We start from the raw sequence: 15,692 nt of genomic DNA, 5'->3' as shown, positions 1-15,692 counted from the left end.
TGAAGCAGTCATGCTTTAAAAATAATGAGATACACTTAGGCAGAGAGAAATATATTTTGCTTTAGCTGTATTCTGGGCACTACTTTTGTTACAGCCTTGCTATTTGAGATGGTGTCATGCTCCATGAAAAGATCACCATGTTGTACGGAAAGCAGCAGTGTAGTTAATTTCTTAGTTGGTAGTTTCAAGATGGCAACTCCATACTACTGCGGTGTGTGGAATTCAGCACCATTCAAGCAGTCCTGGAGCCATTTTTGCTATAACTGGTAAAATCTTTCTAGAATAGCACAGCCCTTGTGTGTTAAGCATCTCTGTTTTGTGATTTTTCCACAACAGTTTCCTACAGCTGCTTGCTGTGTCTGTGCTCCTCTGGAAACTCCTAATTCAGTATTTTCAGCACTAGGTTAGGGAATCCATGGGGACAAAGGCATTGCATGGTAGCAGGGCTAGGTCCCAGGTCAACAGCACCCCCATCCCTGCTACACTGAGCGGGTCAACAGAGGGTTTCTGGATGCAAATAGAAGAAGCCGGAGGAACTACCCCCCTTAGTCATGGACAAGTGAGGGCCTGGGTAGGMAGAGCACTGGGCAGGGAAGGAAGGGGAAGAAGGACTGTTGTGAACACAAGTGCTGTCTGTCCAAATGGAGAGACCGCTGCTTTGGCCATGGGAGCTGTTCGCACCAGTGCAGCACGAGCAATGCAGACGGAGCAGGCCAACATCTTCCAGGGCTGCATCAGGAGAAGTGTTGTCTGCAGGTAGAGAGAGGTGACCCTCAGCCCTGGTGAGGCCACAGCTGGAGTGCTGAGTCCAGTGCTGGGCTCTCCAGGACAAGCCCTCTGGTTGCTAAACCTCGATTAAATACTCAGAATATCCCTGCTTCTTTCATACTGAGTGTGAAAACAGTATCTTCCAGAGCACTGAACAGCAGATAGTACTGTTACATATCAAGAGAGGACTGAGGTGACTCCTGTGCTGAACTGGAAAGTGAGGCCACAGAACAAGGGTTTTATTATTGCAGAAGCACTCAAAACTTTAATTAATAGTGGCATGTTGTTAGTTCATTATCCTTTGCCCTTCTCTCAAACTAAATGTTACCTCACAGGGCAATGTGGTTTCTCAGTATTAATTATTTGCCCTTTAAACAACTTTCACTAGGCTTTGTTAACAGTGACTAAGCCTCACAATTAGGGAATTGGCAAAAAACCTCTGATAAGTTATTTTGCCTTTGGTACCCGACCTTTGGTACATGACACAACAGTTTCTCTTACTCAAGAGCAAGAAAGAGTGTTGGTTTTGGGCTAGTGGAAACAAGAGGTATGTATGAAGCGTACAGAGACAAAAAGAGTATATGAAAACACACTGCTCGTATGCTACATCTCTGARGTTCTCCCAGCAAAGGAGGAGTTAAAGCACATGCCCTGACTACCATGTAGGAAACCCCTGATTGTTGGCAGCATGCCCTTGCAGAAGAAAGGTTGGAAAGCGAGCACTCATGACCATTAAAGAACATGTGACTTTTTTCACAAAGACTGAGGCATTAGCTACACAGCCTTGATCAAAATCCATTTTGCATAATTCCACAGTGGCTGCCTGTTTCTTTGTTCATGGCCAAAAGGTCTTTAACACTGTCATGCTGTCTTCTTCTGAACAGCTTTACTGCATCCCACTAAACAGATGAAAGCTGGCACAAATCTTCCCTGTCTATCACTGTGAATCCTTGTTCCAGTTTGCTTGGAGGTCCCAGTAAGGGCTACTGAGTCGGTTCTGGCCACCGACACACTCACCCAACACGCTCACCCTTGCCCACTGTCTTTCTCCACAGAGAAAGGAAACTAATTTGAGGAGCCAAATACCACCTCTGTCTCCAACCTTCTACCTACCTTCGTGCCTGAGAGGGCCAGCTGACAGATGGTCAGCCTGCAACACTGTGCCAAGGCTGGAACAGGAAGGCACGTGGTGGCTGCTGAGACAGGAGATCCTCTGAGCCTCTAGACTCACTCCCAGGGGTGTCCCAGCACCTGAGCTAGGGCAGAATCTTCATTCAGCGTGGACATAGCCTAAGTAAGTGCTGGGGCAGGGACTAGGACAAATGGGAGAACATGTGAGTAAATATCTCAGTCTCAGATCTTTGGCCCCAGGCAAAGTAATTTATCATATCTGGTCACAAGGAGGAATGTCTCTACAGAATTGCTACTGAGTGCTCTTCCACTCTGCTCTTTCCATCTTCTCACCTGATCATACCTTCCGTCTGTGGTCCTCCTCTCTGCTATTCTATCTGCTCATGAATGTCACCTTCTCACTTCATTCTGTCTGTGAATTTAGTCAAGCACTACTTCTATCTTTGTTTTGGCTTTATGGAGTGTTCCAGCATCTTTGCTCATTAAGTTTTTTAAAGAACTCTTTGCTTCCACCCTACATGGGTCCTCCTCCATTTCTATAAAGTTAAATCATACTGACTTAATTGTTTGGCTTAACTAGCTCCTCTTCACAGCAGACAAATCTTTTTCTCCCCTTAAGACAGAAATTCTATCCCCTCAACGACTTGGAGAAGGCAGACAGATTTAAGATTGCAAGTCTCTTCCATCTGATTCAGAATGAAAGTGCACATAGAAACATTCATGCTCAAATTCCTAGGCCTACAAACAAYATCCCAGCAAAGCAGGAGAACTGTCGTATGAGGGATGACACTGAACTTTCTCCAGGACTGAAGCGGAGCCATGCTGAAATCAGCTAAGGCATGTCCACCCCAGCCTTTTCACATATGTGTTGGTGATATCACTTGGGACCTATAAAGARGCTGCTGTTTCCTTTGCATGTATTGAGGCAGATACCTTCATACCTTATTTAGTCTCACTTCTAGATGCAGCAACTGTTACAGACACATTAAAAAAAATGAAACATTTATACTGTGGTGAAACTTAGAGAACATCACATGAGAACACACCTGAGAATCACCTCTCCTAAAGATGGTGCAGTCAGAGGAACCAATAGTCCCCAGATGAACACACTTGCAAGTTAAAAGGACAATCGACAAACTCCATGTCATTGCTTGTATCAGCATTTATTCCACCAAATGACCTCCTCATTTTGGAATGGCTTATCTGTAACTTATCAYCTTTCAATGCCAATATGTTTCTTAATGAAACATATCTCATTTGAAAGGCACGTCATTCCATTTTGAATGCTCAAACACTCCCAGCCCTCACACACACTTCTCCATCCTGCCTTAGGCAAATTTTCTTAAATCCATTGATTTCTCACAGGAGTAACTTGGTGATAGTGGGGGGGGAGAGTTAAGCATGTTGGGGGACAGGGAAGCCCTGCCTTGATTGATTGATGCTGGTATTGTCATGCTCCAACCAGAAGCAGGTATCACTCCCTACATCCAAGATCTATTGTAAGGAAGGATCAGGTAAGCTGAACTCCACCTTGCCCGGTTTAGGCTTCCTCTTCACGGTGTATTTTGCTAATACTCTAGAACAACTACTGGAGGTAGTTAATGGAAAAAAATGACAGAGTCAAACAATGATGGAGCAATACAAAAATGATGGAGCCAAACTCAGTAATAACAGATGATAAAACAAAAAGCAAGAGCAACAAGTTGCAGTCTGGGATATTCAGGTTGAACATTAGGAAATAATTCTTACCCAGGGAATTGGAGCAGTCCTGGGACAGGGCACCAGTAAGATAACAGAATTTCTACCCTTCAAAATTTTTTTTCCATCTAAACATGATTAAAAAACTTCTTCACTGCGAAGGAGACAGAGCGTTGGAAAAGGTAACCCAGAGAGGTTGTAGAGTCTCCTTCCTTGGATATATTCAAAAGTTGTCTGGACACAATCCTTGGAAATGTGCTCTAGGGGACCTTGCTTGCATTCAGGACTTCTCTGGCAATCCTCCCATACTCAGGACTTCTTCTCAGCAAACCTATGCCGCAAATGCTCTGCTAGGGCCACAGGTGAGGACTGGCTCTTCTGCTATAAGACTGCTTCTGAGTCTGTGCTGGTACACAACAGGCTGGGCCAAGCCAAGGATTGCTGGGGACACTGCTAACACATCCACTCACTTGCAAATTCTTCCCCGTCAGGGCTCAGCCACTCCAGCACGTTGCCCTCCTGAAAGTCTCCAAAAGCCCAAGCACACAGCCCCAGCAGCTCCACACTCCTGGGCAGCCCCTGCAGCAACCATGTCCACCAGGGACCTTCCTGCTCCTCTCAGCACAGCCACGCCAGCTTCAGATGTGCTGCACACGAGCTTCTGTCCAGAGGATGGTCCCCTCCTCGACAAACACTTCTTCAGCAGCCTCCTACTAATGGCACTGCAGTGGCACTCCTCTGGGGTGCACCACAGGTCTTCTACTACACAACCACCTGCACCAGAGTAGCTGGAAATCAAAGCAAGAGAACGCTGCTCCCCAGAACAAGCTGAGGGGAACCGGCCACAGACGAACAAAGACATCAGCTCGGGAAGGCGCACGCTCCCTTAGAGAGCCTGCAGAAAGCTGCCCCCTAGCCAGTTCTATTGCCGAGCTAGAGAAGGCTTTCTGGCCTTCCAAAGACCCACCTGAACAGGGCAGCRAGAGTTGTCCTCTGCCTGTCACAACACAGGCACTACGCCACTCACAGACGTGCTGCCTCACGACACAAGCACACAGAAAGCGAGGAAGATGTGTGCGCACCCGTGGCCACAGCTCTCCTGCAGGGCAGGCTGCAGTAGCCTCTCCCTCGCTGCAGCAGCCTCTTCAACAAAACACAGGCCACAGCCTGGGCCACCAGCCTCCGTGACTCTCAGTCCATGGAGCAATGCCCGCTACTGTCTTCACTAGCGCCTCCCCCAGACAAACCTTTCGGATGCTGATGGGGCCCTGCAACACTCTCAGCAGGCCTCTGACAAAGCACAGGCGTGCACTAGGAAACACCCCAAGTGGAAGAGCCTCCTGCAGTCCCCCTGCAGCACACAGGGAGAGTAGACTCACTCACTCCATCAAGGGAGCAGACACTTCTCCCGCTGGACTGCCACCGAGCTTGGGCAGGAGCAAGGACCAACAGGGTTTAGCTCAGCCAATGCTGAGCTGTGTTTCACCAGCACGAGGCACACGCAGCAGCCAACCTCGACTCCCGCTGCTTCAGCTCCTGACCCCAGCCTCTCCCTCCTTGCCTCCTGCTGCCCAGTTTTCCTGGCCTCTCCTGCCAAATCCTCATCTCCTTGCACAGCCACTCCCAGCTGCTCCTCTTTCTTCTCTGCTCAGCCCAGTGCTCTCCTCTTCCCACTGGTTGCAGCGTCCCAGCTCTCTCCAGTCCAACCTTTCCCTCCTGCTGCTAGCACCACACTCTGCCTCCCTTGTTTCTAATGTTTGGCTCTTGCTAGTATCTGCACCCTATTCTGAACTCCTCATCAACCATCCCCTGCCCACAACTTCTCTCCAGACCAACTATTTTTGCAGTGTTATTTCATAAAGCTGTTTATAAGCATCCTGGTATCGTCAGGCTTCCTTTTGATATAAATGCGTATAATGAAGATTCTTTATACTCTTTCAGTGTGCAAGAGTCATGTATCATCAGCTCTTGTCACAAACTTTAAACCCAAAGCTCTTAAAACTTCCCAGAAGCAGTTTAAATTTGCCTTGTAGCGTACAATGCTTTCCTTTTTCCAGTTTTAAGTATCTGCCAAGTGTCTGCCAAGTCTTATGCTGGCATAAATGGAAGGAGTGTCATGAAAACATCACAGCACAAAAACATGGATCTTCATTTTGACTGTGGTATTTTTTTTTTCGATTTACAATCCAGTCTATTTGCTACTGGGCACAGCTACATGGATTTTGATGGGCAGTTAACCGTATTCACTCATTAGATGGAGGCTGCTGCCCTCTTGCTTTCTGACTGGGGACAGCAACAGCCCCAATGCGATGAGTACAAGGCTTCCTGAAGCTCTGCCCACCCATGGATGTGCTACTGCTGTAGGTTCTTGAAGTCACTGCAGGAGAAACAGTCTAACGTGTCTATGCAAAGATGCTCATGCTGCAACTACTTGGTTAATGTATGTACAACTTGTTCAATTTTTTTTAAAGTCACTTCCTTCAAAATTATATACAGTTTTGGGAGGGAAAAGAAGCAGTAACGGCATGTCAAGAGCAGAAGAGAGTATGTGTGGCTGCTCTCTCAGCTGTCTCCAGAGCTTTCCTTGAGGGTCCCTCCTGCTGCCCCTGGGTCACCTGTCCTGTATTCCCATATCAGCAGGGTGCCTGCCCACATCCAGGACATGTTGTCAAACCCAAGCATCTTCTGCTGCAGCTGGGAGCAGAGACAGTGCTTTTTCATGCCAGAGTGGACACAGCAGGAGTTGGCCTGATTCTTCTGGACTGACCTGGATAGGAAAGCAGGTTTTGGGGCTGCAGTTGTTAGAGACCAAAAGCTGAGCCTTTACATACAGCAGTGTCCACAAAAGGCTCCTGCTTCCTCATGTCCCAGCAGAGGACTGTTGCTGCTGAGAAGACTCCCAGCTGCAGGGCCATGCGAGGCTGCTCAAGCCTCCAAAGCAGTCTGCAGAGCTGCCAGGAGCAGCTGGAGGTTTTCCTGGAAGGCTGGGAAGGGGAGGGAAGGAGTGCTGCTCTGCTGGCACTGATCTCTTCTGGTGTTGTTGAGCTGTTCCCTGGGGTGGGCCAGCTGTCCCCAGTGGCCTGAAGGGGGAAGTTGAGTCCCCTGCAGCATGGGGATCTTGGCCCTCACAAACATGTCTCCAAAGGGAGTCAAGGGAGCCCAACAAAAGGCTCAAGAACCAGGATCTACAGCACTACACTCAAGGCTGGATGTGAGGTCACAGCATTGCACAGCCTGTGAGGCCAAGCCCACACCATACAGCTGCAGCTCCTAACTAAGGCCTGCACATGCCTTAACACTTGCTCCTACAGCCACAGCCGGACTGCCYAAACACAAGCGTTGTCTCCAGCCCTTCAGGAAAGCCCTTCCCTGAAGCAAAGGTCATTCATAACAAACCCGATGAGCATCTGCAGAGACTGCCTGCCGCTTCCCCGGGCACCTGCCCCTCCAGCAGCAGAAGCAAACGTCACAACAACACAGCCTGCGGGCAGACAGCTATCTGCAAGGAAAGCGCTGGCCCAAGCGGTACCAGCACAGCACAGCTGCAAACCTAGGCCTTTCGCAAAGCATCGGGAACACGCAGAGGCAGTAGCATTGACCTTTGTCACCACGCTACACGCGGGCACACAAGCTGCAGCAGCTACTTCGCTCACAACCAGGGTGAGCTGCTCCTCGTTTCCACCACCTGCTCCCCCCGCTCCAACACACACAGCACTCGCCCGAGGGATGCGCCCAAACCCTCTCGCTCTTTCTTTGGGTCGCCCATAAAAAGCAGCCACCACTGCAGGATTAACTTGTCRCACTGCTCGCAGCTCTTATCAGCCATGCCCGCTTCCAAGTGGCATTCCAGTCGCTTTCCGCTTCAAAGCGAGCTTCGTTCTAAGCGAGCCCAGTGACCTGGCGAGGATTACCAGGACAATCGCGGCTACGGGAGGCTCAGCACGGCCACAATGTGGCCGCAACAAGCACATTCCCCGCTCCAGCATCTGATGACCCAGGGCAGCCGTAAACAACGCAGAAAGGGAAACGATGGCACAGCAGTTGTGTAAGCCAAGGCGGATTAGAGATGCTCAGAGGAGAGCTGAAAACCAGCGGGCAATGCTAAGCCAGCACAACAGCCTCGCAGGCCCTCACCCCGGCTCCAAACTCAGCCAAACCTCGCCAGGCAGCCGCTGTGTTCAAGGATTCGCAGAATGACCCAGAAAGACTAACGCCGCCATCAAGACGGTGGCAAAGAGGTAACAAGGAGCCCCCTGCAGACGCAAATTACCCTCAGCGCTCTGCCTCACTTCCAGCTGACACAGAAAGCCTCCTGCAGCACTGACTGGAGCAGCYCAGCGCTCTGCTCTAGCAAACAACCACCGTGCCACGCACAGTTTTCATGACCCGGTGGCACACGGCCTCCCCAAGCAGACACTAGGAGGCCAAGAGCACAGGGAACCCTTCAGTACCACCCACAGAGGCAAAGGGGTGCCCTCTGCTTCCGCCTTCCCACCTACACACAGTCGAAGACCAGGTTCTGACAGAGCAGTAACCTTGGACCTGGACTCCCACGTCCCCAAATACACCGCTCATGTGGCAAGCGTTCGCAGGCTGCCTCCACAAACCACGCAGCCCACACGCAGCAAGCACATGGATTCGCTCAGCTACTGCAAGGCACCGAACACCACACGCTGCCGCTCCCAGACAAGCTCTCCCCCATCCACCTTGTGCGAGCCCAATGGCAGCAGGAGCGGGGAGTCCCCAGGCAGCTCCAAGCTCTTGCAGCACTGGAAGTGTAGCACGTTCCCCTGACCAGCTAACAGCAAGCAAAACCCAAAGTCCTTCCTGCTCTCCCAAACCCCACAGCACTGCTTGCGCGCAGGACCAGCAGAACGGTCCTCTGCTACGTATACCTACCTGCTTCCACAGCTCCCACCTCCTCATCCCACCAAAGCCAGTGCTCTCCACCACGCTCCACTTTGTCTCCCAAACACACACACACACGTGCGTGCGCACACACACACTGACCTGTTTATCACCGTGACATGCCTCTGCATGGGAATGTCTTTAGATGGTCCACTTCCAGCGGCTAGGGGCAAGGCAGGCAGGGCGCTCTCTACAGTGGGCTTCACCACGCCGTACGCCATACCTCTGCCTCTCTGCGGCCGGGGGACGGGCCTCTTGCTGCCTTCTTCTGAGCTGCTCATCAACCTCGGTTGTCGCAAAGTTCCTTTGGGCTTTCCTAAAGAGGTGCCAGACGTAGCCATGAGTAATGCTGTCCCACGCTCTTGACGCAACAGGTTCCTCCACCCACCCCAGAGAGTTTTCAGGCACAGCACAGAGCTCCCTCCAGGGGATCCATCCTTCCGCAAAACACATTCAGCAGTCGGGATGCTTTCGGCCACAAGCCTTCATCTCTTCGCTACAGCCTCATCTCACAACACCCAGGGACCAGCAAAACCTCACTTCACATCTCCAGATGGCAGCAGGCCAAGACACGAGACACCTGCGTCTCATCACAGTCAGGAAGAACCATGCAGCCTGTAAGATACCAAAGCCAGTCCTGGCTGAAACCCATCTTCCAGGCTGCACTTCACCTCCGCTGGCAGCACTGCCCGCAACCCAACACGGAGGGCATTCAGTGTAACTCCACCTGCCTGAGGCAGCTCCCACCATGCCAGCTGTGCCCACCATGCCAGTCAGAGCCCTAGCGGTCATTTCAGACATCCAGGAGAAGGCTGGGCCTGTTGTTAAGATTTTCTGGTGACTCTCAAGCACTAATTCAAGTCGCAAATGCTCTGCCCCCACGAGCCAGGGCCAAAGTGGCTCAGGCGAGTTTGAGCTGCAGCAGACCAAAAGTGCTACTGCAGAAGAAAAAAAAAATCACCCCTCTTCTTCCGTACAAGATACCACCGGTGTGACAGGAGGAGGTGGGGGGGGAGGGGAGGCAGGAAGATCCAGAAGAGGAAGCTATTAGCCAGGTTCAGGACAAAAGAGAAAGCTTCTCTGCAGCTGTGAGGCAGCCTGCACAGGCTACTTCATGCTGCCTCCTCCCACCCTACTGTCATCTGTCCAGAAGAGCTTCCAGCTTGGCAAGCCTCCCGCAGGACAGGCATTCACGCTACCCAAACAATGCTCGCAAGCCCACACCCCAAAACCCTTCTTGCCTCAAACAACTGAGCCCTCAGCTCCACAGACCTCCCAGGGGGAAGAGGAGGAACCACAGAAAACACTGCCAGAAGAAAGGCAAGAAGAGATCAAGGGTGACAGAGGAACTGCACAGCTGCTGGCCCGCAGCATCACCGCCTCTCCAGCACCTACTGCAGGCGAGGAGGGAATCCCGCAGCCCCAGCAGGCACCACGCTCTGCAACCAGGGGACTCCAAAGGCCCCCTGCCAGGAAGACCCCGAGCCACCTCTCCACACACACACAGGCTTGCTAGCCTGCCTCGGACTCTCTGGCCCTCGCTGCCCTACATGGAGCCTGTCTCTCCTCAGATCGCACAGCAGACCCCCCTCTCCCACCTTCAAGACACGCAGGCACCTCCAAATCCCGGCATGCCAGGAGCTGCTCAAACACAAAACGGAAGCACTGACACACATGCTCTCCAGCCTGTGCAACAGCCAGCAGCAGCAACCACCAGCTCAGCCACGGAGCCCCCGGCTTCCCTTCGGCCAAAGCGCTCAGCAYGGGTCGTCCCAGGACACTTGGCATGCCCACCGCTATTGCTTTCAGGGGCAAAAAAACTGGCTGCAGCCCCTCTTCCCTCTCCCAAAAGACACCTTGGCAGCCACACCGCTTTCCCAGGCACACTCCGGAACAAAAAGGGAAGGAGGCCACTGCGGGAGCGTCACCAGACGCCCCCCCACCCCCAAAGCTCTAGCTAGGACTGCAAGGAATCGCCCGCTTGCCTCGTATGCYGTCCGGTACGGACCCTCTGATACATCACCCAGCACCGAAAACGGTTCTGGGGAAAAATAAGCAGAGAGACAGAGACAGAACCTAGCGCCTGGGACACACACCGTGGGGAAGACACGCTACTGTCATGCCACTGCCACTTGCTTCCCCTGAAACCTCACTGTAACACCTACATCAGGCTTGGCTGCTGCAAGGCCTGGGCAGCAGCAGCAGCACAGCATGGCGACAGGACGGACGCTTGCCCCAGAGCCTCTGGAAAACCACTGCCATGGCCACTGAGATGAAAGGGTGCAGCAATGCCAGGGCCCTGGGGCACCTACAACAGCAGCGAGAGTCGCTAACACTGACACGGGCGCTGCTGGACACGGTTGAGGAGGCTCCTTCTCCCCAGGAGGGCATGGCTGATCCCTGCCACCCACCACGGTCCTTGCTCTTCCTCCTTGAAACACCCACAGACTCACAGCTACACAACACCTCCAAAGCTTAAACACTGCTCCCACACACATACACGCTGCAAAGGGCAGGTGCAAGTGAAGCCCGCTGTCCTTCAAGAACATTTCTCATTTGCAACTCAAGGACACTCTTGGGAAGGGCTGCCTCACACACCTTAGCCTCTACGCACAACCACCCTTGCCAGCAACACTCTGCCACAACAACTACTCTTTAACAGGACCACACAACCGGTGGCAATCAGCATCACTTCCTCAGAGCAAAGGTCTTCACTGCTGCAACTACACATCCATCTGGTGTAGCTGGGCCTTCCTCAGCTTGCTGTGTCTTACCTACTAATGTGACAGGAGCTGTGCTCTTCAGCCTCATCTGGCAGTTCACTTGTCGTCCCACTTTCCTTTTGGAGCTCCTCTGCCGGGCTACCAGTTGAGCAATCCGCACTGTTTCGGTGCAAGCAACAGCATGGCAAGTGACCTGCTCAGGGTACCAAAGGGACAAGGGCAAACAGTCGCTGAGGTCCAAGCTTAGCCACAGGCAGGACCCTCACTCATGCACAACACTGTGCTCCCAAGCAAGCACAGACACTGAAAATATAGCACACGAGCAGGGGACAAGAGGACTTCCTCCAGGACTTCATAGACACCTTGGACATTTAGCAGAGAGATGCTCAGGAAAAGAGAAAACAGCTTTTCTAACAAGAGAAGAGGAGGAGGAGGACAGTAAGTCACCGCTCAGCAGCGCCACCTTACTCAAGACCTCAGAAGCTCTCCGCAGCCTCTCAGCCCAACCCAAAAGCATGACACAAGTGACAAGGCAACGCTCTTGACTTGCTACAGGGCACTCCAGCTCATCCTCCCTCTCCTCTCTCCTCCACTGCACAGCCCCAGCATCTCCAGCTGCCTGGCTCAGCTCACACTCCCGGCTGCTGCAGATGCTGGGGGTCTCTCTCAGATCCTTCAGAACAAAGGCTCTTACCATCTGAGGAGGTCATGCTTAGAAATCAGAGAGGAAACCAGCTGCACACTCACCCCCAACACAGAAAACATACTCGCTAGTGCCAGAGCTTGCGCAGGTAACCTCTCCACACACAGCCTCACACGCCCAGTCCTTATATGCAAAGAATCACACAAGAGCTGAGGCTGGAAGCAACCTCCGTACATTGCCTAGTCCAACCCTTTTGCTAAACACAGGGTCATAGTAGGCTGCTCAGGATGTGGCCCAGCTAGTTTTGGCCCAGTCTCCATACATGGAGATTCCACAACCTCTCTGGGAGACCTGGTCCAGCCTTCCAACATCCTCACCAGAAAGAGGTCCTCTACAGGTCCTCTCAAACCATTTTGACAGCCTCTCAAGGCCCTTCTGAACAGCAGGCAGCAGAGTCACTGGGTGCACTGGTTTTGTAGCAGCTGCAAACTTGCTGAGGGGCCACTCTGTCCCATCCCCAACGTCATTCACAAAGAGCTTGAACAGTACTGCACCTAGCACTCACCCCAGGGGACACCACTCATTACAGCCTCCACATGGACTTTGTGCCACTGATCACGACCCTTTGAACCTAGCAGATCAAACAGTTTCCAGTCTACGTCACGCTCCACTCATCTATTCCCTACTTCATCAGTTTGTCCACAATGAGCTTATCGGAGACAGTATCAAAAACCTTGCTGAAGTCAAGAGAAACATCCACGCCTCTCCCCTCAGCCAGTGAGCTCACTGCAGAAGCCCTCCCAGTTGCTTATACATGACTCCCCTTTCATAAAGCCAGGCTTGCTCCTCCTAGTCAYCTTCTTGTCTTCACCTGTTTGCAAACAGTTTCCAGGAAGATTTGTTCCATCACCTGCACAGAGATCAGGTGACGCTGACTTGCCTGTAGTTCCCTAGGTCCTCCTTCTTGCCCCTCTTCAACACAGGAGTGCCATTTGCTTCCTTCTAGTCCTGGCAACATCCCCAATCAGCATGGCCTTCCAAACATAAATGAGGGTTGCCTCACAGGACCATCGGCATCGGCCAGCTCTCGCAGCACTCCTGAGTGCTCCCCATCAGGGCCTGTGGAACTGGGCAGGTCCAGCTTTGTTTAGGGTTCCCTAATCTCACCCTCCTCCACCGACCATCTAAGTTTACCTTACCCTGCACCTTCCCACTGGTTTCACGGACCTGTGATTGCTGAAGACTAGGCAGGCAGAACCTCAGCTTTCTCCATATCCATCAAGACTGGGCCACCACTGCCATTCACCACTGGCCCTGTGTTTTCCCTAGGCTTCCTTCGCCTGCTGATACACCTGCAGCAGCTTTTCTTGTGCTTCACATCCCTCACCAGATTCAACTTAACATCCATGCTGGCTTTCCTAACCCCATCTCTGCCTGTTCTAACAGTGGCTCTAGAGTCTCCCCAGTCACTTCTCCCTGCATCCACCTACAGTGGTAGCAGGTCCGGCACAGCACCCCTCTCTGCCAGCTCTTCAGTCACTTAAGTCAAGAAGTTCCCATCAACGCACTCCAGAAACCTCCCACACTGCTTGTGCCCTGCTCTTGTCCCTCCATCAGATACCCAGGGTGCTCAAGTCCCCTGTGAGAACTGTTGCCTGCCAAGGGGACACTTCCTGCAGTTGTCTGAAGGAGGTCTCAGCCACTACTACTCCCTGAACATGCAGACACCCACAAAAACATCACTCAGCTTGCTTATAATCCTCACCCATAACCTCTCCACTGCTTCATCGTCTGTCTCCACGAAGAGCTCCATGCAGTCTCCCTTCTCTCTCACATAAAGGGCAACTCCCCCACCTTGCTTGACTGGCCTCTGTTTCCAGAACAGCCCGTAGCCATCAACAGCAGCACGCCAGCTGTGTGGCCTATGCCACCACACATCCATGATCCTAAGGAGATCCTAACTCAGCAACTGCACACAGACCTCTAATTCCTCTTGTTTGTTCCCCAAGCTGTGTGCATTAGCAGGCAGGCGCTGCAGAGAGGCGTCCAGCTGGGCTATTTCCCAGAAAGCCTATGTGCCTCTCTCCCACAGTTCTGCCTCGCTGGCACTTCCCTGTTTAAAGGGAATACGCCTGCGAGGCATCACCTGCAGCCCCCCCTCACCTAACAACATGCTCCTGCTGTTTCCGCACATCTTGCTTGCCAACCTGCACTACCTCAAAGCACGGATGCTCATCCTCTCCCTCTCCAGCCAGCTTCAAGAGCTGCACATCATCTGCAGGGCACATATTACACAGAGGACAAGCAATGCTCTCAAGGGAAAGGGAGAATTCTTTCTGTGTCATGCTCAGAAAGGCCCAAGGTAGAAACCAACAGCCACTTCACCGAGCAGCCATCAGGACACCTTCAACGACACCAGCACAAAACTTTTCCAGAGCAATCCGCAATCACGCTACCGATGCGGCTGCAGCCCACACAGGTCTGCAACAAACCAAAAAAAAGCCCCGACTCTTTAGCTTGCTCACCTGCTGCAAAAGGCAAAGCCAGTGAAGTGGCAACAATGCTGCACAGCAAGACCTTGCTTGCTAAACAAGCCCCAAGGACGCATGCTCACAGCACCAGGCTAAAGTGTCCACCACACCCCCCCTTGCAGCCAAAGAGAAGCCTAAGCCCACCCTGAAGACACAGTCAAGGCACACCCACAAGCCTTCACCTTCCGCCGCTCCCCAGGACAACCCCTGCAATAGCCCCACACAGGCGGAAAGGCTGAGGCAGGCAACACAGCTCCACTGGCACACAAACAGCTCTTCCCAACCAGGCCTCCTCTTTCAGGGACAACGCCTTGCAACACCCCACTCTTCCCAAACACCACGCTCCACTCCGCCACCAGAAAAGCAACGGGCGCTTGCGCTACACCCTTCTCCCTCCAACAGGCCCTCGCACACACCCTACAGCACCGGGACGCTAATCAGCATGGCACAGCCAGAGGGAAGGGGACTAACCTTGCACACCTCACAAACACAAAACTTGCCGGCCTGGAGCCAACCTGCCGCACTCGCCTTGAGGCAAGGCACCCTCTTACCTCTCCCACTTTGTTCTCCTCGATTCGGACCACTCCCGGGATGCTCTCCAGGTAGCTTTCCAGCGTGCCGTGTCCCAGGTGCCGGAAGGGAATCCAGTCCCCAGTCAGCGACTTGTACTCGCCCTGAAGCTTTGCCAAGGGGACGCCATTTTTGTGGGAGTGAAGAACAGCTCGCAGCATTTTTGCAACAAGGTCGGCCTCCAGCATCTTCACCTACACCTCCTGCACCCCAAAACAAGAGGGAGAAGCATTCTTACACACTCGCAATAACAGCGCCCGCTTTAACACCTGGCCTGCCTACCCAAACCAGCAAGTAATCCACCGCTCGGTGACTCACCTGTTCCCAGACCCATGGACGCCAGGCACCGACGGCTCCACCACCACAACTGACCCCTGCCCTCGCATGCTCCCACCCCACACCACACACACCCTCTCGCAGCGGGACCTCTCCTCACCTCACCTGTAACGTCCACTGGGTAGGCAACGTGCAGTTCGGTTTAAAAACGGATTTGGAGAGGTTTGTAAACTCTGTCGCTGTGCCGCGGGAGAGAAGTCTTGCTGCCAGGTAAGGCCCCTCCTGATGCAGAGGGAGAGATCCTCATGCCAGCAGCTCTCACACCACAACTCAGGCACCAAGCTCACACCATGGCTTACCCCACAGCACCTGGCCGCCACGCACGGCTCTTCCACAGGAAACCCAACGGAGCCTAACCCTGCACACACCACGCTGGGATCTTCA

The 15,692-nt window shown here is 52.7% G+C and overlaps 1 protein-coding gene across 1 annotated transcript; it reads right to left on the bottom strand.

Annotated features, from left to right (window-relative positions):
* Window positions 1-4,084: 4,084 nt before the first annotated feature.
* LOC146591669 (tudor domain-containing protein 7-like) lies at window positions 4,085-15,322 on the bottom strand. The gene is made up of 5 exons (XM_085312444.1): window positions 15,291-15,322; window positions 14,954-15,175; window positions 11,280-11,421; window positions 8,608-8,821; window positions 4,085-4,385 (listed from the first exon to the last, which is right to left on the bottom strand). The coding sequence occupies exons 2-5, from the start codon at window positions 15,158-15,160 to the stop codon at window positions 4,085-4,087; spliced, it is 864 nt and encodes a 287-aa protein (XP_085168570.1). The 5' UTR covers window positions 15,161-15,175; window positions 15,291-15,322.
* Window positions 15,323-15,692: the final 370 nt, after the last annotated feature.

The sequence above is a fragment of the Rhea americana genome, unplaced genomic scaffold, assembly GCF_003343005.1.
Source record: "Rhea americana isolate MKP2758 unplaced genomic scaffold, rheAme1 scaffold_365, whole genome shotgun sequence".
In the NCBI taxonomy this organism is placed as follows: domain Eukaryota; kingdom Metazoa; phylum Chordata; class Aves; order Rheiformes; family Rheidae; genus Rhea; species Rhea americana.
This window is presented reverse-complemented; position numbering and strand designations above follow the sequence as displayed.